The sequence below is a fragment of the Dipteris shenzhenensis genome, chromosome 13 (genome assembly GCF_047967505.1).
Source record: "Dipteris shenzhenensis isolate YYH24624 ecotype China chromosome 13, Dip_SZ_1.0, whole genome shotgun sequence".
Classification (NCBI taxonomy): domain Eukaryota; kingdom Viridiplantae; phylum Streptophyta; class Polypodiopsida; order Gleicheniales; family Dipteridaceae; genus Dipteris; species Dipteris shenzhenensis.
In genome coordinates, this window is record NC_141608.1 from 41,446,281 (window position 1) to 41,474,197 (window position 27,917).

The 27,917-nt window shown below is 44.4% G+C and overlaps 1 protein-coding gene across 1 annotated transcript; it reads right to left on the reverse strand.

Annotated features, from left to right (window-relative positions):
• Window positions 1-448: 448 nt before the first annotated feature.
• LOC147895414 (UDP-glucuronic acid decarboxylase 5-like) lies at window positions 449-27,612 on the reverse strand. The gene is made up of 13 exons (XM_087384070.1): window positions 27,417-27,612; window positions 27,055-27,141; window positions 26,590-26,677; window positions 14,145-14,236; window positions 13,296-13,360; window positions 13,113-13,201; window positions 12,621-12,698; window positions 11,860-11,953; window positions 11,624-11,690; window positions 2,866-2,929; window positions 2,566-2,606; window positions 1,021-1,131; window positions 449-898 (listed from the first exon to the last, which is right to left on the reverse strand). Exons 1-13 carry the CDS (start codon window positions 27,594-27,596, stop codon window positions 821-823), a joined length of 1,134 nt encoding a protein of 377 aa, XP_087240196.1. The 5' UTR covers window positions 27,597-27,612; the 3' UTR covers window positions 449-820.
• Between the last annotated feature and the right edge of the window lie 305 nt (window positions 27,613-27,917).

The following is a 27,917-nucleotide window of genomic DNA, read 5'->3' on the forward strand; positions in this document are numbered from 1 at the left end:
GGTTAAACCTTGCACAAGCTTTGCCAACAGGTAAATCTTGAGTGCGAAACAACCCAAAATTAATGCAACTGTTTCCAATCAGGTGAGATAGCCAATGTTGAGGAGACATGCAAGGACTTCAGACCCCTGCTTTTGTATGCATTAAGATAGTCTATCCCACAGCTTTGTCAAGAATGAAACCTCCCTTCCTCTTTCTCTCCCCTCATTTCTCGCAAATGGACCGTTAGGTTAAATGTCCCTCTCTGGCTACTGTCGTTCAGATGCAGCAGCCACTGGAAGGGTCATAGGAATTTTGTCTACGAAATTAGGATTGAATTTCAATTGATTTCAGTTCGAGACGAGCAGCGGTTTGATAGCTACGAATTTATGAAATCGGAGAGTAGGAGGAGCCAGTGTGCGAAATTACAAAAAATAAATGTCAAGCCCACAAAATAGATTCTACCTCCACAGAAAGGAAAAGCATCAACCATTGATCATTGTTTGATTTCTATGCAGCTTCAAGGCTACACCTGCAAAAATCAAATGAAGCTTCAAGGCTACACCTGCAAAAACTTGTGAGGTTTTTATGATGTAAGGCATAACATTAAAAAGGCTGCACCAGTCTGTCAAAAATTTTACATGCCTGGGGTATTTGATTGGAACCAGACATTACTCTGACCTGAGACATTACTCTGAGCTCAGGTCACACAAAAAAAACATCATGGTGACCTTTGCTTATCCTCTGACATTTCACCCGGTTGCACCAGGCGGCAGTCTTTAAATTTCAACTCTGACTTCGTTTCCAACCAGAAAATAAAAACAGGAATATAGATCACAAGCCTTATTTTTGCTTTTTTGTTACACAAAGCCGTTCTCGAAAATCTGCAGCCATAAGGGGCAATCCTTCTCGAAGTGTCACCTAAAATGTATGGAAACAGCAGAGCAACCGAAAATAGATTAGGGGGGATAAGATCTTCTGTGGAAGTTACGTACATGAAGAGATGACTTGGACTGACAACAAGCATTTAATGTGCAATTGACCTTAGGCTCCCATCCCAGGATAGTTGTTGCTTTTGTAATATCCGGCTTGCGCTTGCGTGGATCATCTGGTGTGTTGTCAACCATTTTCCATGAAGCTGAGGGCTCAATCAACTGTTGAAACATCCAACTTCAACTTTCATCAGATCAACATGGCCAAATAAGCATTACCGACAATTCCTTCAACCATATTGTTGAGAAAAAAGAAAAGCAATCTTGAGCGCTCCTGTAGCAGGGAAGTATGACAGGGATCCCTACCTCACCTCATAAAATATATAATCTCTGGAGGGACCGCATCTATATACAACTCCACCAAAATGTCCAAAAGAGGTTGCCTTTTCAAAAAAAGTGAGGACATGCTCTATCATTTGGTCTTGTAGTTTTTCCACTCATGGGATCACCTACCTTAATGGATCGAGACAATGGTGTTAAGAGGAAACCGGTTCAAACTGCTTCATTAAATAGCTGTGCTATAAGATCGCGGCTAGGGTGCCAAGCCCATGTGCAATGTACTCCAGTGCATAGTCTGCCATGATCTTTGGCTCAATCATTGTGCAGCTTGAGGGTTGCGTGATTAATATCACCAATGGTGAAGGGTAAACAAGAGGTAGGACGAGGTAGCTCTAAAAGGTCTAGTGTTGGATGATGAGGGATGCCATAGAGGGTGCGTCTATATGTGTGTTAAATGGTTGGATCTGTGAGGGAGGATGGGAACCTTTACTCCAGAAACTTTCGCCAAAAGTCCTTGGATTTACTGCTAAACAAAATGTTTAGTAATTACTTCTCATTTTAGCAAATGAAGTCCCTCTTCTTCTGATTAACTAGAGTCTAGACAATGACATTTTCGTCTAGTCGCCAAAGGTCTTGGTCTCAAATATAAGTTAACGGTGAAATGTCTTACACTGATCATCATACTAGTTATTGCAGGAGACCGATCCAATGGTGGTAGGTCGGTGGATCTATTGGTGTGGGAAAAAGGCAAAGAGAGCACATCATCATACTAGTTATTGCAGGAGACCAATCCAATGGTGGTAGGTGGGTGGATCTATTGGTGTGGGAAAAAGGCAAAGAGAGCACATCATGAAGGGAGTAGGTGATCAAGGAAGCTGTATCCTAGATGACAGCTATTACATGGAGCATACAAGACGGCGGCCCGGGGGGGGGGGGGGGGGGGGGGGGGGGGTTTCTTGGGGTGGGAGGGGGTGTGTTGGGGTTGGAAGGGGGCAGAAGTAGGGTGGGGCAGAGAGGAATGCGGGGAGGAGAGGCATGTGGTGCAAAGGGAAAGGGGGGGGGGGGGGGGGAGAGACGGGGGGAGCTGCTGAGATCAGGCGAGAAGAGCTCGCAAGAGCAGCAGGGGAAGCGCTTCTGCTGCTCATATACACGAATTAAGTCAACTGAGTGCAAACTAAGGCAGTACAAATTGCTCACCAGTGTCCTTCAAAAAACCAAACCACCCAAAAAACAACCAACAACTACTTCTCAGGATCATCTATGAAGAAGGCCAACTCGTACAAAAATGTACTAAATGATATGTGAGCCATCCCTTACCTCTTTGACTGCTTCAGCGAGCTCCAACATGGTGAATTCCCCTACCCAAATTATTTCATAAATTAGAGGAAAGCTGTGGAAATACAACTTCAACTTAGCTTCCAATTAAAACATCACTCCATGTGTCCTTTGGACAAGAATCCATAAACAGCAACTATACAATAAGGCCGTCCGACAAAAACCGTTCATGTTTCTTAAATGCAACTTGCCAGATAAATTTTGTGAGCATCTTATCATTTGAAAAACAAGCTTCAAAGATGACACTGCATTATAAACATGTACAGTTTTTTGTAAACACACCTGGATTCCCAATATTAATGGGTCCAGTGTCATTTCCTTCCATAAGCCGAATAAGTCCATCAACCTGCACACGGTTAATAATGTGATATGAAAAACCTAATGACCAATTCTTGCACACTATCCTTCCCATCAGCGAATGTTTTATTCACCTCACCAACACTAAGGCAATAGAATACCATTGTTTAAAATATTCCTATTATTCCGTCCAGTGTATATATCATCTGAGTCAGTCAAATACATATACATCATAATTACCAAGAAAACAAGTTTCCAATTCCGGAGTGACATTCCGTGAAGGAAGGGGGAACCGGAAAGTCTGGAACGCATCCGGAACATCCAGCAGATGCACAACGCCAGGGAAACCGTTTCCCCTATTACCGGAACATGTTCCAGCCTGCCAACCAGCGTTCCAGTATGCTATGCTGTGCGGGCCTGGTAAAAGTGCCATTCAGGTATTCTATTTCTGCATGCTCCTGCTCCTACACTACCCTCTCCTACCCACTCAGCCCCCTTCTAAGTTCTGTCAGCACCCTCTTCTCTCAGCCCCTTCTCTCAAGTCTCAACTCCCTCCTCCTCTCAGCCCTTTCCACTCTCAGCCCCTTCTTTCCACTCTCTCCGCCTCCTCTCAAGCTTCAGCCCCCTTCTCTCAGCCCTCTCCACTCTCAGCCCCTCCTCTCTACTCTCTCTGCCTTCTAAGTTCTACCTGAAACTTTAAAGCTGAAATGGAAAGTTTAGAGCTGCTAAGTGGTTTCCTTTTCATATTTTGATATATTTCCATGTACTTTGATGACATGGCATTCTCATTCCCCCGTTTCCCCCCTTCCCAAAACGTTCCCATTCCGGCATCCGCCAACGTTCCCAGAATGTTCTTGCTCCTATGATACACACACACACATACTCAAAAGAGTAGAATATATTCTTTCTTATAAAAATTTGAAAAACAAAAGCAAGAAAGGAAATAAACCTTGTGAGCATGCAAGCATCCAAGAATTGACACGGAAATGTTTCTTACACACATATCCTCCTCGAGGCAGTCCCATTCTTGTTGCCCAAGTCACATCCACTTGCATCTAACTAGCTACTGCAGCCAAAGGCCAACTCTAACTAGCCAACAAAGAGACAACTGCTAGTGTCTTAAGGAAAATCAAGCGGCCCCGCTAGGGCCTTTATGAGTCCTCATCCCTCGGTGAATGTCTTGTAGTAGGACATGCAGTGAGGGGTTGTTTCTCACTTTTGTGCTACTAGATGTGATAATTGGATGAGCCTTCCCATCCTAATTGGGGGGAAAAAAAAGGTAACGCTGTGAATATTTGGCCTATTGCGTACGCAATAGGCTGGGGGCGGGGGCTACCCTCCCCCCCCCCCCAACCTATTGCATACGGGGGGGATTGCTGTCCCCCGCTCCCCCCCCCCCCCCCCTAAAGGATCTATATTGCAAATAAAATGTTAGCCTTGAACATTGCATTATTTTCTGTGAAGGTTTTAGAGGCTGACTTGCATTAGATAGGCTTAAATGGCTTTGAACTATACATTTCAGCAACATGTGAGCATTCTTGCTGCAGTGAAAAAAAAGGGCCTGACCTTAAGATTTTCATATATTGTCTGCTTCAAAGTAAGAACAGAAAGCAAAACGAGTACTCACTTGGAAAGATGGACCGAAGATAAGGCTTTGGCAGCCGAATGTAAGAAGCCAATGTACAAGAGATAGAAGGAAGATGGTAGATAAAAGAAGGGCCCATGTCATACCATGGAAAGCCTAGACATTAGGTTTTGGAGTGCTTGAAAAAAAAGGCCAAATGGAAGAAGTCAGTTCTTATGGTAGAGAAGGAGGTAGAGGGAACAATGTGCCTGCAAATGGGGGGAGGACAGTACAGCCAATGTCTGACTTCACAAGATGAGCAGGATTTCAAATACTAAGAACCCATAAGTGACTTACGAGAAGGGACAAAACTCGAGGTACAAGAATTGGTGACATTCCGATTTGCATGTCTGCTGGAGAAAGACTTCATTTGGCTGCATTTTTACGGATCTACTCTCAGCATAGTTGCCAGACATTTGGAAATGTCACATTTGGAAATGCGTTTCCAAACGGTTGGAAAATTTTCCAAACGAATCAAAATTTTCCCTAGGTGCCTGTTTTACCAAAGCACCTACTATATACGTACACATTCTTGGGACCTAAAATGCATAATTTCATGCACTAATGGCACCCAGAACACTGAGGAACATAGAGGAAAACATTTCAGCAATCTAATATGTTCGTACACTCAGAAGTGAGACCATGAAGGCGTTTTCCAACAGAACGTGATAGCGACAGCTCCTTCGACTGTTTCGATACAAAATAGGGAAAAACATTGACCTTAGGGCCTTTTGCACCAAAAAGCACTGCAAAAAAAACGCCCTTTCTATTTCAAAACGTTTGAAAACGTTTCAAAAAATAAAAAACACATTTCATTGCAACTATGACTCTCAGTAACTCAGATATCAGATCAGCAAATGAAGGTTAAGTCCAGCAATGCTTCATCAAAGATCAAGAAAATGGATCCAAGGTAACTACACGAGGTGAGAAAATTTGTGATGGGAGCAAGGAGCGGAGGGAGATTGTTGGGGATAAAGGCATAATGTGCTATCCCTTGTATAAGTGGTACTTATAATGCCACGTCATCACCTTATCTATTCTTTGTATAAAAGGCAATAAGGGAAGTCACATCTTAGACTTTTGCTTCCCACAAAACGTGTGTTCTCTCTTTTGCTCTCTTACCTTTCTCTATCTCCCTCTTGCTACTTAAAGGCAATGTGCCCAAAAAGAGGAAGAAGTGTACATAGAAAATACATACACAACATACAAGAGAATCTCAATCATGAGAAACTCAGCCAACACCCATCTGTACTCTGCAATGTGCAAAGCGTTGCCGGTTAAGACTCTTGGTTAAAAGATCTGCAGGATTGTCATCAGTGTGCACTTTGACAAGCTGAATATGCTTATCCTCAAGCGCTTCTCTGATAAAATGATATTTCACCTCTATGTGTTTCGTTTTGGCATGAAACACACGATTACATGCTCGCTGAATAGCACTCTGACTATCACAATGCAAAATAGGAACCTCTCCTGATAAACCAATATCGCCCACTAGACGAGATAACCATATGGCTTCTTTGCACGCCTCTATGGCTGCAACATATTCTGCCTCTGTGGTAGATAAAGCAATGCATTTCTGCAACCGAGAGATCCATGAAATAGCACCACCACCTAAGGTGAAAACATATCCTGTAGTAGACTTTCTCTACACATCCTGCAAAATCTGAGTCTGTGAACCCATGAAGAACCAAGTCTTTCTTCCCAAAGCAAATGCACACATGCATTGTGCCCTTAAGATATCTCATGATACCTTTCACGGCTTCCCAATGCTTCTTGCCAGGTGTTGCCATGTGTCTACTGACAACTCCCACTGCAAAGGCAATATCTGGGCGTGTAGCCACCATTGCATACATGAGACTACCAACCGCGGATGCATAAGGAATCTTGGCCATTTCAGCTCTCTCGTCATTTGACTGTGGGCTGTCTTTTTGACTGAGTTTCACATATGGAGGCAATGGAGTACCAAGAATCTTTCCTCCCTCTTGAAACGCTGCAAAACCTTGCCAAGGTATTCCTTCTGAGACAAATAGAGCAATTTCTGATTTCTGTCCCGTATGATGCGCATCCCTAAAATGTGATTTGCATCACCAAGATCCTTCATATCAAATGTCTTATGCAGTCCCATCTTCAATGCATCAATCTCATACCGAGATTTGCCTGCAATAAGCATGTCATCAATATAAATGATGAGCAAAATAAGACTACCATCCTTTGCTTTCTTGGTATAGAGACAGTGATCAACATCACTTCTCCTAAACCCCTGAGATTGCATGAAAGTATGGAATTTGAAGACCACTCCCTTGCAGCCTGCTTCAACCCATATAAGCTCTTTATCAGCTTGCATACCAACTTTTCTTTGCCTTCACTGACAAACCCTTCTCGCTGTACCATATAAATCTCCTCATGAAGATCACCATGGAGAAATGCAATCTTGACATCCATCTGACACAAGTCCATATCCTCATGTGCAACCAATGCCAAAACAGCCCTCAATGTTGTCATTTTCACCACAGGAGAAAAAATTTCATCAAAGTCAATGCCCTTTTGTTGCTTGAACCCCTTGGCAACCAATCTTGCCTTGTATTTGTTCTCAGCATTGGAAGTGACCTTGATCTTATAAACCCATTTGCATGGTAAGGCATTCTTTCCAGTTGGTAGTTTCACCAAATCCCATGTTTTATTTTTGATAAGAGAATCCATTTCTGAATGCATGGCCTTCTCCCACTTTCTCTTATCATGCCTTCTCATTGCTTCTTGATAGCATGAAGGCTCACCACAATCTGTCAGCATGACAAAATCAGCCACGTAGTTCTGTCTTGGAACAAACCTATCAGGAGGTTTGGAGACTCTAGTGGATCTTCTTACCCAATCATCTTGATTGGCTGGCTGTTCAGCCTGCATATCAGCCATATTATGTGGCTGTGCCAGCTCAAGGGTGGCCATCTCCTCGCAAAGCTTCTTCAAGTGCAAGCAATCATTATTATTATGGCCTGCACATGGCAAAGATCTGGCACATGCCTTGACCTCCAAGAAACCTCTATAGCCATTGATGTCCTTTGTTTTTTCTTATTCTTCCGTTGTCTATTCCCAAGCTTCTTCCCGTTGTCGGAGTTGGTGTCCCCTAGAGCAAGTCGAGTCTTGGCACTTCTTGCAAAGGACTGATTTGGGTCCTTGACCTTGCTCATGAGCTCAAAATATTGGGTGAGTTTGTAAGCCGTGTCGTACTCCTTGGAACATAAGATGTGATCATATCACTGGATGTCCAATCCAAGCCATGAAATAACCTCCCTTTATATAGCTGAAGCGAATGGATTGGCATAGTGGTTGACCCATTCGCTGAGACCATGGGACGGCTTGAAGAACTAAGTACTGTGGTGAAAAAAGGTATCCCCATATACTTCAAGAACTCCATCCACATATAACTACCTATTTTCTGCACTGCACCATAGTCATTGCCTGCCCCTTGTGGCACCTTGTGACGGCTGCACCTGTCAGATGCATGAATGCCAAAGTGCACTTCTAGTTGTTCTTATGGGAACGTAGTTCTCGAGCTGATTTAGCCATGAGATCAAACCAAGGAGCCAATCTTGCCATCATACTTTTGGTGGGCTTTTGATTCCCTCTATATTATTTGATGCCTGAGATTTGATCAGAGACAAGAGTAGTGTGTGATCCCCTTCTTTGCGTGCCTTCCTAGGCTCACATTCTATTTCCACTTGGGCCTCCCAAGCTTCGTGATCCAGGCTTCTTTTGCTTCCTGAGCCTTACAGATGTGGGCTTCTTTGGCTTCCTAACCAACGTATGAGGCAAGGGAGCCTGCACTGAGCTTGAAAGGCAAACCAACACATGTACTTGTGTCTATGGGTGTGTGAGGATAAATGCCAGATTGGGTCCCTATCTGCTGCTCAAAGCCTGCTGGTCCTCCTTAGAGATGCTGGAGGCTGTGGGCTGCTGAGGATGCACTGAAGCTGCAAGGGCTGATGAAGAATGAGGAGGAAGGGGCCCTTGATATGGTTTTACGTCTGTCTTTCTCCCTGCTGGCTGACTGGCTGACAAACTGCCCAATTGGTTCTGTTGTTGCTGCCGACCTTTCACGTGGCAGTCAGGTGTTGCTTCATTTGTCCCACCTGCTGTACATCCACGTGGCAGCCTATGATTGGCTGCTGCCTGTTCTGCCAACCTCCACTACTTCATTTATTGCTGCCATCAGCTGATGTACGGGCTGACATCATCCCTATACATACTGTTGCCCACTGCTGCTGACTATGCAAGCCTGTCCTGCACCTGTACCTGTTGCTGCCGTCTGCACAGGCCACATGGCAGCCCGTGTGTCCAAGTGGACTTGTTTTGCTCTTGCAGACCTGCTGTCTCATAAGTTATCTTGGCATAGATGCTCAATATGTAAGCTATCAACTGGGGCTACAGATCTCTTTAGTTCAGCATTCTTGTTGGTCTTTCTCACAAGTTTGTATGCGTAGTTACATCCCTTATGATAAAGATGAGACAGTTTGAATGATTCTAGACCTCAAACTGAATGATGGAGTGGGAAACAACTCGTCAAGTGCTCAAGGGCAAAGCTCACGGAACAATGATCTTTAGCATTGTACCCTTTCTTCAAGGCAATTGGAGTCCATAAATCCAATGAATTTTTATTTATGCTCCAACAACCAATATCCCATTTTGTAGTCTAGCACAAAATTGGAGTTTCTCCATATTTTACCCTGGGAAGATTGCTAGCTTGTCAATCCTTTTCCATCTACAAAGAATGGGATATTAGATTACATATTTAGTAGATTGGCTGAGATGTTGTGCAATGTCATGGATTTGGCAAACAAGAATACTGGAGGTGTCAATAGTTGGAGAGCTGAGTGTCATTGTGTTATCCCTCAAGTTAGATGCGCCCATAGAAGGAGGGACACTCGTTACTACAAGTCCCTCTCCTCATGCTTTCCAACGAGGCAATCACAATTTTATTTCAACAGTCAAAACAAGGGGTAGACTAGTTTGACATCCTCACACAAAGAGTCATTCCCAATCTTCAGTCGGATCGAATAGTGGGTGATCTAGGACCTCCCTCAACTATGAAGAGTCTAAAAGCAGCCATCAAAGGCATATGATATGGAGGGACTTTCAATAGGCTTGTTGAGAAGGTTAACATGCTAAGGTGCCAAGTAAGTGCGACCTATCAGGCTTGTGTAACCAAAGAAGTTTCAAGAAGCCCTTCAAGGACTCTTAGTGGACCAAAAGTCTACACACCTAGATTCCACTGGATCTACTAAAAATAAACACATGACCTCAAAAAAGATGCCTTGCCATTATGGTTTACTCTCTCACATGGTTCTAGACTCAACACGTTACACAATTGCTTCTAGGGATGTCCAAGCTTCCATGTCCTCTAGCAAAGGACCACTGAGCTCTTTTTTGTCACCCTCCTTCACCCTTGGGTGTAGAGGTGCTTGGCCTACTATATAAAAGATCAAATATCTTAGATGCATATGACACGAGGTCAAGATCTATAGAGTATGAGACTAGCAGTAAGAAACTTTTTGAAGGCTCGACGCCTTCAGATGTTGGGTGGTCACAGCATTGAAACTTCAAAGGTAACAGGTTGGTGTCCTCAATGTATATTTCTCCGAGACACAAAATGGGACATGACCATGAGTTCAGCTACAAGGCACTTCTAGGAGGCTCAACGCCTTCAGATGTTCGGAGGCCACACCATTGAGACTCGATGGTTCTCACTTGCATTATGCATGTGTTATGATACCATACGAGGCATTTGGAACCACTATTAGGCCGAGACTATGGCAACTCAACTTTCCATGATCTGTATCCAAGGCTTCATTCTCTCCATAAGCAAGCCAATGCATGGATTCCAATTGTTATTTCACTGCAAGATACATTCTTTCAGAGCTTATTCCCCTTTATCATTCCATAGGTTGCAGCAACTGCCAGCAGAACTTTGTCTTCGTTTTTCACAAATCATGCCACATTGAAGCCCATGGCATGACAGTTGGGTGAGCCAAGGTAGCCTTCCACTTACTAGAAGGATCTATTTACCTGCAGGGGCTGGGGAGTCGCAGAGTTGAAAACACAACAAATTGATCTTTCTTGATAAAACAAAAGGAAAACACAGAGGCAATGATTGCCCAAATAAGGGCTTATGCAATTACACCGACTTGACCTCCCTGTTCTTTTCACTTTTCACAATGCAAGGGGCTTGACTGAAAGTGATATCATTGTCTACATCATTCATGACATCCTCTCCTAGGACATATCTATGGCATCACTAAATATCATAACCTTTGACTTAAATTAAATGTGAGCTGCTGATGTTGACTGCAGTTGTAGAGGATAATGTTATAGACGAGCTAGATTTGATCCCATATTTTCTCCACAAGCTAAGGACTTGGTTGACACTATGCGTATCACTTGCAAGCTCCTAAGCATATTTATCCAATCATTTAATCGCAAATTTGCAAGGCTACTATGAAAATTCAGCCCTCATCTACTTGACGTTAGTTCAATTCCAAGTGTAAGAGCTAAATCTGTATTCAAGATTATCCTGAGTACCAGTAGGTCCCCACGATGAGAAAAAAATCACATTAGTATTAGTGAGGAAAGGTGCCTAGCGAATTAAGGTCAAAATAATGGCAAATTAATGGAATCGAGAGGATTGTTTCGAGAGAGTTCCAGCAGGTCGGTTTCCAATAGGTGAGCATGAATTTGGAACCAGGTGAATTTCACCAATAATAAGACGAGTAATGCAATCACAACTCTGTAAACATGGTGGATCATTATTCTAATGCAAAAACAATTACCCGAGTCTGTCATGGTGGTTTCCAAATGTCAGACCACTCCAGAGAAAGAAAAAGGATCTGTCTTTGGCTAAGATCTTGATTAAAAGATAGCTCGCTCTAAGCTTGATTTTTAAAGGTGGAATCCTTCAAATAAGACATCTTATCAAACTAAATCAAATTATTCCCTAGCAACCACAAATGTGGGTGACCATTCCTTGGTATGAACAGGAACACCATTGAAAAGATAAGAAGAAGTGGAAGGCAACGAAAGGATCCCTCTTCAACAACGCCTTTCCACAATGTAAACTCAATGCCATACCATGTCTGAGACATAACAGAAGCTTCGAGTCTGAGTCCCTGGTGCTTGTACTGTCATCGAAACACCTCTGCCATAAAAGCACATTCAAATAAGGGGGTCAGGCAAAATTTAACAAAGCTACCTCACCAAATGATATTCAAAAGAGACAATGAGTGAAACTAGCTTAAAATTTTGCAAACTCTTGAGTCACTGTAGAAGAAACATAGGCCTTGCTTCGATAGAAGAAACTTCCATACCTCAATGCTTGTGCAATGAAGTTACTAACTACACGCCCATCATCAATGTTCATTCGAGGGCCATAAGTGTTGAATATTCTAGCAATTCTGATCTCTGAAAATTCCATGCCAACATTGAATCAGACCGTTTGCATGGAGCTTCAAAACGTCTTCATTCATGATGGCTTGCTATGAGGATAAAATCCCACTTTTGAATCCACTTGCAATTATGACCCCTCAAAAGCTCATATTAGCATAACAATATATATACCTTCGTACGAATCCAATCTTGGAAAAAATAAAAGTAGCTAAAGAACAGAGAAAAAGGCTGCTTTTGTAAGAGACAACAAAACTAAGAGTAAAAGCAAAACACTGATATAAAAACAACTTATCAAGCAAAGCTTGTATCAGGAGAACAATAGATATTGAACCTTCAAGTCTTTACACATCCAAGGTTTTGAGGTCACTCACAATTCAGATCTTCAAAAGCATGTGGACAGGTATTAAGCATACACTTCATTGGAGTTTCAACAATACGAGTAGTATTTAAGCACCGATGACATCATCGTTTGAAGCAATTCAATGATAAGCAGAGGAAATAACATGCAGAAGATATTGAAATCAGTGTATCAGCATATCACAACTTGCAGCTTAGAAATATGAGTCAAAAGTCGATAACCAAGCTCACTAATCAATAGAAGATGCAGAGTTCTTTACTGTAGACTTAGGATCCCGAAGTTCATACAAAACACCTAGCTCGTAAATCCAAAGTGTGGACTTACCAAGACCATGTTGCCGATGGTAATCAAACATGAGTGTTTCTGCAACACGCTTGCCTTCATCATAGCAACTCCTTACCCCTGCAAACAGGATTGTATATGTTTCAGTATTTAGGCAGCAAACTGAGTGATCTCATTGTGCAACGTTCTCATCCTCCTGTATAACAGGAAATGAAAAACCAGGGACATCTGCGCTTCATTTTTGCAAATAGTATTGCTAATTGTGTAACTTTGCATCATTATTCTTATTCGAATGTAGAGAATCATGTTCTGCTTTATTATACTCCCTCCCTATCTTCTTTTGTCTGGTGATATTGATCGACAAACTTTCATATCTTGCAGCCCTGGTCTTTGTAAAAGGCAAACGTAAGCTGGAGTGACTTTAGTCATAAAACACCAAAAAAAGTGGTTATTTGATTCCTGAACTCGCATTCCCAAAAAGCAAAAACCAGCCTATGTGTAGTGGGCTCTGTAAAGTGCCAGTCTCTAGATCACCTATGGGATTAACATTGCCCCAATATTCTTCTTTTTGGGGATGCTCTAAAGGATCACCATATACTTCTGACGTTGATGTTAAAAGAATCCTGCAATACAAATTTAGAAAGTTACAACTCTAATAAAACCTTAATGTATTTGCATCAACAACTCTAACAAAGGGCAAGTAAACCACAAGCGTACCTTGCTTTTACCCGTTTGGCAAGGCCAAGCATATTCAGAGTCCCGATGACATTTGTTTTAATGGTCTGTCAATAGAAAAAGGGATTAATAAGCAACAGCTATTCCTGATTTGAATGTATGAGAACTTGTTTCCCCGGTATTTGCACATTGAAAACCTCTTTTATTTCTTCTCTCTTCTCTTCCTCTTTGTCTCAGGTGGAACAGCTGTGGAAAACATCCAATAAGCCTATGAAAGAAACAAGAGGAGCAAGTCCTACATCTATGGGATGCGGCATGCCATAGAAGACTCCCGCCCCTCCTAGTTGGGGTACAATTGCATGTCACATCGATGGAAGCCCAATATTGAGGTATGACGCCTCCCTAGAAGTTGATAGTGAGGCATTATATACCACAATGTGGTACAAACAAGCTCCAGCAGCCTCACAAGCTCTACTAGAGGCAGCACAAGATTCAGAATATGAAAGCTAGGTGTTTCGAGACCTCAGAAAGAGGAATTTATTGCACTTTGGACCCACAGCATATCATGCATAGCCTCTACAGATAAGTTTGAAAACATCAGATCACGGCCTCTTCTTGTGAAAAAATGGGGAGTATATTCTGTTTCATATAGTTTGTTCAGCCAGGCCATTTCTGGCTGGTATTGGAGGCAAACATCCTCTAAATGGATTTCTCCAGACACTACTTGGCAGATTCTGGTATCCATTTGTTACAAGTCTCTCCCAGATTGGAGAGAACTCCCTAAGCTAACTCTCCCACTGAAAAGCTACACAAATGGTAGACCAAATTTTAAAGAAGAAGACAAGCAAGATCGGCAAAGTACCCAAAACAAAGCTATAAAGTCCATTTCACCTTCACAGGGTTATACTTGTAGAAGATAGGTGATGCTGGACAGGCTAGATGATAAATCTGGTCCACCTCTACCAGCAGAGGGGTCGTCACATCTGTGCATACATCAAAAGAATTCACTATCAGCAATAGTGCAACAATTATTACCTCTTTGGAAAAATAGCGCATAACATTTATAAAGCCATGACCATTTGCATACTCTCTAATTTACACATTTTCCTATGTATACATCAACCAATTCATGGAATTTATAGTAGCAAGCTACATCAAAACATTCACTAAGATAATCTTTTTTAATTTTGCGAAAATACAGAACATGAGAAAGGAATAAAAGCATGTGTGTAAGATCATGAAGACTTGTGAGTAAGCCACATTTCTACAGTTAGTTTTTCTGGGAGCTATTATACTGCAAGGCATCGAATAGAGCCCTGCATAATAGATTTATGAGGTGAAAGTGCATTGCTGTCCAAGTATGTCATGTGCACGGATTGGTATCTGACGTGTACTAGGTACACAGGATTAGCTCGGGTTAGCCTGAGGAGGCTTAGAGCTAGGCAGGCTTGATTCTCGGGTTGAGTGGCAAGGGTACGAACTATTTATAGGTCTTCGCTATTTTTGGCGCTCGGGGCCCGAGTCTATAAAAGGGGCCCAGGGGGTTCAATTCTCAGTGTGCAGTTGGGAGCAAGTTTCGTTCCCAGGTGCCAGGTTTGTTCCTGGATTGAGTCGCGGACACGCGCCTGCATCTTAGCGTAGCCCAAGGCCCAGTGGCAGATCCAGGGCTTCACAGCGCCACCTGGTGGTATGGGACACCAGGCTGGTTTGGATCTGATTGGGAGTTCGTGCCAGTAGCTCAGCTCGTGGCTCGGAGGGGACATCTCCTGATTCGGGATCACATCCCGTAGATGTCATGGTTGGGTGGTGAGCAGCCTGCTCAGATCTCACGTGGTGTGTGGTTATTTTGCAGTTCAGAGGTTTCAGGAGTGTTGGGCCGTGTCAGTTGGTATCAGAGCCAGCTCCTGAGGTAGGAACTTCTGATGCGAGAATTTTTGACGAATTTTTCCTCCAGGTATGCCCTAAAATTCGAAATTTGTTGCTGCGATTTCTGCTGGGTTCCTGAGTTAGCAGGGGTGCTCAGGATGTAGGGAAAAGGTAGAAGAAAGGAGGGAGAGTTTCGAAATTCCTGAAGGGGGCTGAGAGAGAAGGCTGTAGGGAAGCAGGAGAGAGAGCAGAGAAGAAGGAAAGAGAGGGAAACGTAGAACGGAGAAAGTAGAGAGGCGAAAGACCTGACAAGGGCTGCGAGGGAGGCGGAGATGGGACGCCAAGGCTGTACGGAAATCCGGCCAAGGCAGGGAGAGGCGAGATGCGCAGGAACAGGGTGCAGCCAGCCTGCGTTGAGGGATGCTTTTTTCGAAAAAAGCACCCCCTCCAAAGCTGGGAGGGTCGTCCTTTTCTGGAAGCAAGGCTTCCTAATTAGGCTGCCCTGCTTCCTATATAGATGGGGCAGGGTACCAGCCCAGCCATAGCTTGCAAGAGCCTCGCTGAGCCATCGAGTTGCGTGCCAGGCCTGCGTCAGCCTGTTGCGCACCTGCGCCAACCTCCGTACTGTGCCTGCGTCAGCCTGCCGTACATCTACGCCAGCCCTGCGTCAGCCGTACCTGCGTCGCCAGCTTTCCGTACATCCGTACAGCTGCACCAGCCCTGTGTCAGCCAACCGTACCTGCATTGCCAGCAATCTGTGCCAGTCCCGTACAGCCACGTCAGCAGTCCGTACGCTGCAGGATTCCGTACGTTGCATCCGGTAGCGGGTTCAGCAAGATTTCGGGATTCGTGGGCTTCCGGTTCGCCAGTTTCCAGCATCTCCTTCCGTCAGCATCTCTTGGGACGGTTTTCCTCTGTTCCATTCCCCTTTTCGCTTCGGTTCAGTCAGTTATTTCTCTCAGTTTCTGTTTGAATCAAATTCCAGTTATGTCTAATTCTGCAAATCCCGAGTTCACCATGGGAGAGCAAGATTTGGATTACACTCCTGTGGGAGAGGAGGATCAGGGTCTCTATGATGACCTGATAACAAAAAAAGGCCTTCAGTGAATTTAGGACTGCTCTGGATGGAAAATTCGAGCAGGTTAATGCAAATCAAACGGGGTTGACACAGCAACTCTAAGGGATTCAAGCGACTCTCACTCTTCTGGCTACCACTGTGCAGGCACTCACGCATGTGGATGCCATGGCTTCAGTGCTAGGCCCGAATATAACTCCAGACCCTTTTCCGGGAGATCAAAAGTCTAGAACGAAGGAGGTAGTTGACACTTGGTTACACAAGTGGCAGGTACACTTTCAGTTCCACCCATACCCAGATGAGAAGAAGATCCAGCTTGCAGCGGGTTTCATGTCAGGTAAAGCGTTGCTATGGTGGAAGGAACTCCAGCCTAAGCGCGATACATGGACAGATTTTGAAGGGGTCTTCAGGAAGGAGTTCCTGAAGAAGGAGGATGATTATGATATCGTTGGCAAGCTTAAAGCCCTCGATATGTCAAGTTAAACTTGACCTTTGAAGTTTATCTTCAAAGATTTCGGGATCTGCAAACCAGGGCCACTAAGATGGATCCACTGACCTTGTTAGGTTTCTTCGTGGATGGTTTGCCAGATTCATGCAAGTTGCAGATAAAGAACAACAAATGCACAACGTTGCAGGAGGTCATGAATTATGCGCGCATATATGATGATACCATGGCCGGTGCCAAAGCAACTACAGTTTCCGACACGAGTGGAAAGAATAAACGCAAGTTCTTTCAACATACGACTGGTACTGGGGAGACGAAGTCTACGGACAACGCCTCCAAGAAAAACTTGACTCCAGCAAAGAATGGTAAAGCCCGTTTCCTTCGTACTTTGAGGCTCAAGAAAGAAGGACGTTGCTTCTATTGCGAGGAGCGGGGCCACACCAAGAATGAGTGTCCAAAGCGCAAGAACCAAAAGTTGGTACTTGGACCGAAGCTCCAGGCGGGTCCACGTACCGCAACCAAGGGAGCGAACCAAGTCTCGATGACAGGTATTTCTGTAAATGTCATTACCTGCCCACTCTCTTGTAATTGTACTTTCAATACTTTGTTGTTTGGTTCCCATGATCTTTTCCGAGTTTATGGAGAAGTTATGGACCAACAGGTTCACATTCTCTTTGATCCGGGCAGCTCTCACAACTTTGTTAATTACAAATTTGTGCAGAAGATGGGGCTGTCCACAGTACCTAGCGACCACACCTATGAGGTGCAGCTTCCAGCTGGGAAGCAGTTTTGGGATCGCAAGGTTGAAGCGCTTCCTATCCGGATTCAAGCCTACACAGGGGCTCTTACATGTTATGTTATGCATCTGGAGCATGTAGACTTGTTGATCGGAATAGAGTGGTTTAAAACCCACAATATTCAGATCGGATGGACGGAGCATACGCGTTCTTTTGTAGATAAGGACACCCAATTTTGTATTCAGTGTGATAAAATTCCCTCTTCTCAGGGGCCTATTGTATCTGCGATGCAGCTTCAGAATATATTAAACAATTCTCATTATGATGTCTATCAGTGTGTTTTGATTCCGCTTTCTTCATTTGTTGTTTCAGTAATTAACAAGAATGATTTAAGTGTGTTTGAACACCGTGAATTGAGAATGTTGTTAGATAGTTTTAAGGATGTATTCCCCGCTCAACTGCCGGTAGCTTTACCTCCAGAACGGGCAGTAGATCATCGCATAGACTTACAAAAATGGCTAGATTCTTACCTACTAGAACAACTATTTCAGCTGTTCAGCTGGCTCACGAGTTTGTGGACCACTTGTTTAAGCTGTATGGTTTGCCATCTGACATAGTCAGTGACACTCAAAGTTTACAAGTAATTTTTGGACACTTGTTTTTAAGAAGTTAGAAACTACTCTAAGTATGAGTTCCTCGGATCATGCACAATCTGATGGCAGTACAGAGAAGGTCAACTAGTTGGTTGAAGACATGCTTCGGGCATATGTATCTAAGAGACAGTCTTCATGGAAAGATTACCTACCTATGATAGAATTTGCTTACAACAGTGCAAAGCATTCTAATACTGGTTATAGTCCTTTTATACTTATGTACGGGTTTCAACCTAAGTCACCAGTTATGGTTGGATTAAAAGGAATTCAAAATGACGCTGCTAAGAACTTCTTGCTAGACATGCAGGAAATGTTGCAGTTTGCCAAGGAGTCTATTAGAAGTGCCCAAGATCGGGACAGATTTTATGCTAATAGACATCGTTCACCTAGACAGTTCTCTGAAGGAACGATGGTATATTTGCGAATTCCTAAGGAATCCAAGAGCCTAAGTACTGGTTTGGTTCCGAAATTATTCCCCAAATACTGTGGTCCGTTCAAGGTCATTAAAAGAATTGGACCAGTTGCATATCGACTAGAATTGCCTCCTGATGTTAAAGTACACCCAGTCTTTCATGTCAGTAGACTGAAAGAAGTCTTGGGTGCGGACGATCAACTTGTTTCTCCTCAAGAGATAATAGAAGTTACAGATTTGACTTTTATTCCACACGAACCTAAGTGTATTCTTGAATTTCGTGAAAGGCAGATTCGTAATAGAACTATCATAGAATACAAGATCAAGTGGAAGGATTGTGTTGAGGAGGATGCAACATGGGAGACATTACAAAACCTCCAGAGAACATTTCCGAGTTTTTTAGCAAACTCAGGAGTGAGTTCTTAGAGGAGGGGGAGTATGTCATGTGCACGGATTGGTATCTGACGTGTACTAGGTACACAGGACTAGCTCGGGTTAGCCTGGGGAGGCTTAGAGCTAGGCAGGCTTGATTCTCGGGTTGAGTGGCAAGGGTACGAACTATTTATAGGTCTTCGCTATTTTTGGCACTCGGGGCCCGAGTCTATAAAAGGGGCCCAGGGGGTTCAATTCTCAATGTGCAGTTGGGAGCAAGTTTCGTTCCCAGGGGCCAGGTCTGTTCCTGGATTGAGTCGCGGACGCGCGCCTGCATCTTAGCGTAGCCCAAGGCCCAGTGGCAGATCCAGGGCTTCACAGCGCCACCTGGTGGTATGGGACACCAGGCTGGTTTGGATCTGATTGGGAGTTCGTGCCAGTAGCTCAGCTCGTGGCTCGGAGGGGACATCTCCTGATTCGGGATCACATCCCATAGATGTCATGGTTGGGTGGTGAGCAGCCTGCTCAGATCTCACGTGGTGTGTGGTTATTTTGCAGTTCAGAGGTTTTAGGAGTGTTGGGCCGTGTCAAAGTATGGGTCTGAAACATAGTATTACTCACTGAAACCTTGGAAGGACATGCCTTGCTGCTATATCCTCACCAGGACCTACAAAGCTTCAAAAACTTAATGCCCAATCTTTATCCCATAGGAGGGATCACCTACTATTGACAGGTGTGATCATAATTATGGCACTCACGTCAGGCACTGGTCACAAAGCAAACATGCTCTATGTATTTTCAAAGTTAGCCCATTAGACATGAAACAGCACATCAATAACCGGAAATCCCATAGAATGCTGAGGTGTTTCTTTGGGCCCCAAAGGCACATCACAAAAAAATCAAAAGAAAGTGTGTTTTCTCAACATTACCTCTGTGAACCCATTTGTACATGTGCCATAACTCAAATAAGATTTGAGACGAGATATTATAGCACCTCATGCAGGATGAAACGTTAGATGAAAGTTCCTGATACATGCATCCTCTCCTGGTTGATGTGGAACCTTCTGCCTCTAGCTAGCTCTAGAACACATAAATCCCAATTGTGAGCCCCCATGAGTAGAACAATAGGTTGGTCACTGCCATAGGTCGTGCATGCAAGATGTACCCAATTGCAGGAGCCTTTCATTGTTCTATTGGGTAGCCAAGTGTCATATGGACACATGAATGAGCCAGCCATGTGGCTGCAATATCGAGCAGCAGGACAGCAGCTTAGAGGTTTCCAAGTGGCAACCAACTACAGTAATGGGCAGGTGCAGGCCTGTAGCTGTATAGCCGCAATCAATCACAGCAAGCCACATGCCTAGCAGGCAGCCAGCTTGTCAGTTCGCCAACTCACTACTAGTTGGCCAGGTCTGCCAACCGGTAAGTACGTAGGCCGACTGGAAAGGGGGAGAAGTTGAGAAACTAAGGCTCTGAAAATGCAACCGGGAAGAGTGACCCACGAGGCTACAACTGCTATTTCCATGAAGGAGTGGACAAACCTAAGTGATAGGGTATTTAAATCCATGCTGATTTTACCCAAAGATTTTAGCCAATCGCAGCCCAGGACAGCATCTATTGGGCCCATATCCAGTGCCAAGAGATCCCCAGCAAATTCATAATCCTCCGAAAGCTTGATCCTTGCATCTTGTCAACAAAATTTTCTAACCAAATGCTACCTCAGCACATGATCAATCTCAGTAGTGATCAGTCCCACCTTCTGTTAGGTCTTAGAATTGATGAAAGTATGAGTGCTACCGCTGTCCACAAGCATGTGAACAGTCCTGCCATTAATTTGTCCTTTCAATCTGATAGTTTCAGCACTTTTGGCACCCATCAAGGCATGAAAAGAGATGGCATAAATTGTTTGCTGCGCATCCCAATAGATCTCCTCCTCGTCAACATTCCATTTGCATCCTCTTGTGCAAGAAAAGGCATAGCAACTTGATGCTCCACATGAAAGACTTTAGGCCAACAGCCTCACATGTTACTTGTGGGCTGAGTGTCATCGGATTGTATACCATGCATATTATGTTCATTAGCACCACCGGGATCAAAGGGAAAATCAGCCCCCTTCGTAGCTCCAACATCTGCAGCTTCTTTCACGACCTGTGCACCCTCTGAATCATCATGAGTGGCATCCAAAATCTCAGAAGCATCCATTAAATCCTCATCATCCGATATCTCAATAATCATGCTGAGTTTTGGAGTACCACTGTTACGCATTTCGCAAACTTCCCAATGCTCGTGAGTCCACTTCTCACCACACTTAAAGCATAAGTTTGCCCGCTTTCTGCTGTCCATAATAGCCCTGGTGTGTTGTTTAAATTCTGATTTTTCATTTCCAACACTTGGCTTAGCTCCTGGCTTAGCATCAAATGACATGTATGGCTTAGCATATGGCATCTTGCTACCTATAACAATGGGAAACCTCAGAAATGGTGGTGCTGCTGCTGATTTTCTTTCATGCCAATCGGTCATCTTAGGCTTCTTCTCAACCTCATTTGCATTCCCATATGCGCTGCTCGCTATCATCTTATACTTGCAGGCATATTTGGGCTCTACCGATTGGGCTGCACGCTCAATTGTTTGAGGGTTATGTGCCTTCACATCTGTAGCGAGAGAAGGACTCAATCCCTGGATGAAATGCAGTAGCTTCCCTCTCTTAGATACGTCCTGAACAAACAAGGAAAGTCTCCAAAAATACTGCAAGTACTCTGGGACAGTACCAATCTACGAATGTGCATAGAATTCAGCCAGATATTGCTCCAGTATGAGCGGGGATACAACTGTGGTGATCATCGTTGCCACAGGTCACAGTTTGTGACTGACTAGGCTGGTTCACTTGGTTCGTGACTGGCTAAGAGGAGACGCCGATGCACAAAAACCACGCCATTTCGTAAGTGCGCTTAGGTCCTCTTGAATCGAATTTTCCCAGCCCGTTAGCACTCCACATCGCTCCTAAGAACTTATGTCTGCATTCGTTGGCGTCTACTTGGTCCCTTAGTCATTGTAGCATGAGTGCTTTGACATTGTAGCCACTCACACTGTGAAGAACATACAGATTGGAGCAGCTGAATCGGAGCAGGGAGAGAACAAGAGTGCCAGGGTCGGTGCTATGATACCAATGCAATGAAGGGGGCCGGGACTGAATTGGTGAAGCGCCAGAGATGGCGGGAAAAGGGGAAAAGAGAAGAGGGGAGAGGGAAAGGGAGAGAGAGATGAAGGGGAAGAAGAGAAAGGGGGTAGAGGGAGAGGAAGAGAGAGGAGAGACAGAGAGATAGAGAGAGATTGGGAGAAAGAGTAGGCAGCATGTAGGAGGAAGGAGAAGGTAGTAGATAGGATTAGATGTCACATCCAAAAAGGTACATAGTAGGGGGTGGATGGGGACTTATATAGTCCCTCCACATTTTCCACCTAAAGGGCCTCTAACTTGGCCCTTTTTCCCTCATTACATTTGGTTTCTCATTCCACCACTGGTTCTCTAATAATTAAATCTAAAGTCTGTCTATTACATAACAGTCGGGTCAGCATACATTCTATACATTCAATTGGTCCCTTATTCAAGCCTCGAGTGAGGTGTGCTCTTTTGTTGTTTAAAGGGGTACTTCTCGGCTGTGGAACCTTAATGCCTATAACCCCTACATTGGGGGTCCACCCTCACATGCTAGACCCTGGCTTTTTGAAAATTAGACAAACATCTGGATATATTCTGGCAATCATGCTAAATCCAAGATTGAAATTACAAAATAATAAATAGTCAGTAAGTAATAACCAAGCAATACATTTTGTGAAGAGATGCGACACTCCCCCCATCCACCTCAAATTTTCCCTCCCCCTTGGCACTTGTCTGTCCCCCTTCCCTCCTCTTTGTCACTTGTCCCCCCTGTATGTTCCTACCTCTACAATACCCTCCCGCCCTTCTACCCTCTCTTCACTGCTGCATTGCCCTTTGCAACCACCCTCTATTGCCTTTTCTGCCCCTCCCCGCCCCATGATGTCCTCCTTGGCCTCTTTGTCGCCCTTCCTATTTCCCTGCCAGCTTCCATCTCTCTGTCCTTTGCCTTCCCTCTTTCTCCTACCCTACTGAGGTAGGTTCATTAGGAAGCTTCACCTACTTTGGCAAGGATTCCGTGCAGTCACCTTCGGCCTAAAAAGGCTCCTTGTCCCTCTAGCTCATCAGACCATCTCTAAATGTCAAACATTACAACAATTCCATCTAGATCTGCATACTTGATTTCAGCAATGCACGGAGTCATCAACAAGAAAAGCTCTCCTTTTTACATTACCATCATTGCTGCTGGCTTTGACTCCTGCTTAAACTCCTTTTTCTTTTGATCAGACTTCTTCTTTTTGCACTTCCTTACATAACGTCCAGTAGAAGCATTTCTTCTTCTTCTTGCTTCCTCCTCCAAACAAGTCCTCATCAAATCTGTCTTCTTTCTTATTGTTGGACTTGTCATTGGTAGGCTTGCCATTTTCTGTGCCTTTACCCTTGCCTTGAGCAACAAAGGATTTGCCCTTGCCCTAGCCTCCTGTACCAACATAGCCCCTAGCTCCTTAAAAGTGAGCGGCTTTGACCTTTCCAAAGTCTTAATGCCAATTACAAAGGTTTTGAAGCTCTTTGGCAACATATTGAGCACGAGCACCGACAATTGATCCAGGTCCATCTTATGACTAACTGCTCCAACTTGATCTCTTGACGACTCCTGGCCTCCCTGTTGCTCTGCAAGCAACCAATGCTGAGGCACTATTACTGAGAGAGTGCACAGGAATGCTGCCAGGACAGCCATACCAGGTCTGCAGACTGGCCTCTGCACCAAACTGCCGACCCATATCTACTCCAGACTGCCGCATGGTATTCACATGTTGACCCAACCTGGTCTAGTACAACTCCGACCTGCTGCAGCACTAAATGAAGTACCCAAAGGGTTCTTTAATGTTTGGAGCAATCAAAAGTGACACTAGATGACAACTCAGTCAATGCTAGACAAAAAATCAAGTGGTGCTACACAATAAAGCGAGTCAATGAAGGACCTTGACTATTAGAGGTGTTTGGGGTGGGCACAATAGATGAGGAGATAGGACTCAACGACGAGTCAAACAATTGGACTAAGGATGCCACTGACACTCTGTATGAATGATTTGTTCTAACAAATTCTATTAGCCCAGACAAATACAAAGCAATAGCAATTGCCCTTCTTTTCTATTAGCATAGGTAGATACAAAGTAATGGCACCTGCCCTCCTAAGTCAAACCAATGGACTAAGGATGCCATTGACACTCTGTATGAATGATTTGTTCTAACAAATTCTATTAGCCCATACAGATCCAAAGTAGTGGCAACTGCCTTCTATTCTGAGAAGGGAGGCATGAACCACTGTAAATGTGGTGGGTAATACCCACTACAAGTGTCAATAGGAAGTCATGTATATAAGGTTCTAGAGTCCTAGAAGTTAGGGTCCTTCTCACAACATAGGCAACTCGTGTGTGTGGAGTGTAGCCAAAACTTGTTTGTATTTGAAGCAATTTTTGGCAAAGTAATAGAAGAGTACATTGAATTTTTAATCATCGCAACCTTTCCTTCTCTCGTTCTTTTAATTCTTTGTTTTGCTCTAAGATGTTCAATTCCCCTATGCCCCATGCTACAAATTTGCTCTTGGGCCATATGCACTGCTCTTGCAGGGCCTTCTGCTGCCCGCACCTCTGCCCGTTTCCAGGGCTATGTTCTGCTCCTAGCCAGCCCTTCCTTGCAGAGATAATTTGCTGCTCACATGACAGCAAGCACACTGCCCATGTGGAAGCCCTGTCATCCCTTCAGGTCTGCCCCCGTGACAGCTTCCCTTGCTGCCCACATCTGTCCCAACAGATGCTGCTGGTACACCCCCCTATGTCCTCATTGGGAGCGCACAGATGGGGAGTGCCACCGGGTGGCTCTATAGCTTCACCTTCAAGATAAGCTAGTTATCCCCATCTAGTTTGCCCACTTCTTCAAAATTCGGAATGCCATTTGACTCAAGTTCTTGGAATAGACTCAACACAGATGCACCTGATACAAATACTACACCTGTCTAAATCTTGGTCACCTTCCTAAACGTGAAGGTACCTGTCCTTCAGAACAAGCCTGAACTACAATGTCCTTCCAAAAATTCTCACATCCAAGCTCCACGCAATTGTGAAGCTTCCTCAGGGCTCTGATACCATGTTGGAAAAACAAAGTTGCTTGCTGTAGACAACACTCCTGCAGGGGAAGAATGTGTAGAAAATAGCCTAAGAATCGCACAATGCTAAATTCACATCTCACTCCTTTCATTTGTGTATACTAGTGTATATAGAGATCGATACAGATACAGATCTTGAACAATGCACAACAGCGTAGAATGGTAAAACATGTATTATAGATTGCTCCAGTCATGGACAAACCCTGATACAAAAGCGTGCTCAGTGTGCCAACATCTAGCAAATGAGGCCCTACCCCTGGCACATTCAGAGCTTTCTACCTCCTCCTGGCACCTTCAATCAACTGTCAGCCTGCATGCTCCAAGGGAGCTTCAGTGGGCTGCTTAGATGCTGCACCAGCAGGCTTCCATGCTGCTCTGCAAAGCACTCCCTTACATCCCTATTGCTCTCAATGCATCCCAAATATGAGGCACAAGGTGACCTGATCTCTGACCTTCCTGCTGCTATGGGTGCAGCACAAACACAAGGCACAGAGTAATCTCCAAGTTACCCCTATGGGGCCCTTTTATATGCTAAAGCCCTGCTGATTTGGCTCACCCCAGATAGGTTTTACCCATCCAGATCTACAAACTGGGTTCTGATTGGCCTGACCATGTGTCCTGCTGACTTGACTGCATGGACACGTGGAAGGCGCCTACTGGCCCACCTTCTATTGCACTCTCAACTGGCAGTCCATAATGAGCTTCTATCCTCACTGCTGACCGTTGTTCAGACGGCTGACCCAGGTCAGGCAGTCGGCCCCAGATCTGGCCCAAAACAGGTACCACCGGTCACAGCTCTTTGTGGGCTTTCAAAAAAGCCCCAGATATGCTCAAACACAGCCCCCAGTGGACAGGTCCCTACAGCCTCCCAGTCCATTAATTTATTTGTAGGAATGGGAGAAGATGACAAACCGATTGCAGAAGTGCCAGGAAACAAGACGGTTAGAGGCTCCGTTCACGGACGAGGAGCTCTAGGAGGCCCTCAAGGCCCTCCCTCCTTAGAGCTACCTTGGGGAGGAACTTAAGTTCTGTTAAAGACTTGGCTGCAAGTTTCACCTACCTACAACACCACAGGAAGTCCTAGCATGGCCAGCAGCAGACAAGAAGCACATTGCCTTGTGTAACAGATGATTCAAATTTCTTGAGGGCCAAAACCGTAGTTTGGATAAAAAGAAATTAAAACAGAAATAGCATCATTAAGCAAGATTTGGAAACAGTGTAGAACCTTCATCTACAACCTCCACCAAATATAATTGATCAAGTCAAGAACGAATTGCTTAAGTCAAAACAAAAAAATACTCGAGTGGCTCCAATTGTGGAGCAGTTTTCCTCCCCCTTACAAAAATATCAACACACAGGTTCAATGTGCATCTGAACGGCACACTTTGAATTCGCTGACACTTTTTTCAACAAGGCTGTGTTTGTCTTGAAGTTAAGGGCGTCTGAGTCTGTTAGAGCCTCAATCGAAAGGAATTGTGGTAACTTGTGAAAAAGAAAGTAGCTTCATAGCACTGACCATGGCGGATAAGTTCAAAATTCGGATGTCCTATCCAACGTCGAAGGTTGTCCTTCGTTCCAGTGAAGAAGTTGTCCACGACGATGACCTGATGATTATAACGCACGGTTATTAGTTTCGAACCTCAGCAACGCCGACAGAAACGATAGAGAAATCGACGACCCGGGGACTTATAGTCACTCAAACACGAAAGCGCATTCAGTATACCATGCCTGGTGCAATGCTACACCCGCAATACTTGTTTACTACGCATTCACAAAAGTTAAGTTTTCAAGCAATAGGAATCGATGCGCATACCTCAAACCGATCAAGAACGAGGAAGCGCAACTATGACTACGTATACAATATAGAAGCTTAGCCCCTAGTGGTGCAAATATTACTTTCTTTTGTAGTACATTACCGCTCAAATCTAGAAACTTTGAGAATGGATAGTTTTTCAAAGTACAAGATGGACATTCATTTCACCTCGTTGGTGCCAGCTTCCATCAATCGATCTACTAAATGCGATCCAATGAAACCAGCACCTCCCGTGACCAAAATTCGCTTCCTTTGCTGTAGAATTGCAGATCGGGAACGACGTGAGGAAAGAAGCGCATTCAATATATCGGTATCAAAAGCAAAGATTGATTCACTCCTGTGACGTCGAGCGAGCAGGAAAACGAGCTGAGAGCAGCAAATCCGCTGGTGTCCAAATCGGGAGACGCAAACGCAACAGAGAGAAGTGGGAATTCCCACAAAAAGACGTAAAGAGAGGAGGAAAGTGTGATGGTGAATGAAAAAAGCGGGAAGGAGGAGGTGAAAGAAGCAAGGCAGGGAAGGGAACTGACCGGGGTGAGCTTGGAGATGGGGGAGGGGAAAGATCCGTTGTTGGAGGGAGCGATTGGATCCATGGCGATGAGAAGGGAAGCAGGGGAAGGAGGAAGAAGAAGAAGAAGTAGTGCTTTTGTGAAGAAGAAGGAAGAACAAGTGTTTTTGTGAAGAAGAAGAAGAAGGGTGGTGCAAAGCATATAAAAGCTTTGCACAAGCACAAGCTCTCACTCTTCCTTTCTAGTTTTCACAACATTTTACTAACCTTTTCTCAGGGACACCATCCTAAGGGAAGTTTTGATCCTAATGGAGTTTTCGCAACCTCGCCCCGGACATTTACTTAGGGAGGTTTCATAACCTGGCGCACCTGACATTGCACCTTCCGCCCTACATGCCTGGCGCCTAAGAGGCAGCTTGGACAATTTACTTATACCGGTAAATGAGACTTGGCCACGTGGTTATCATGGCAAATTCTCCACTCTTGTCCGCCTCCAAATTTTTTTGGGCGGCCTTTGACTGCC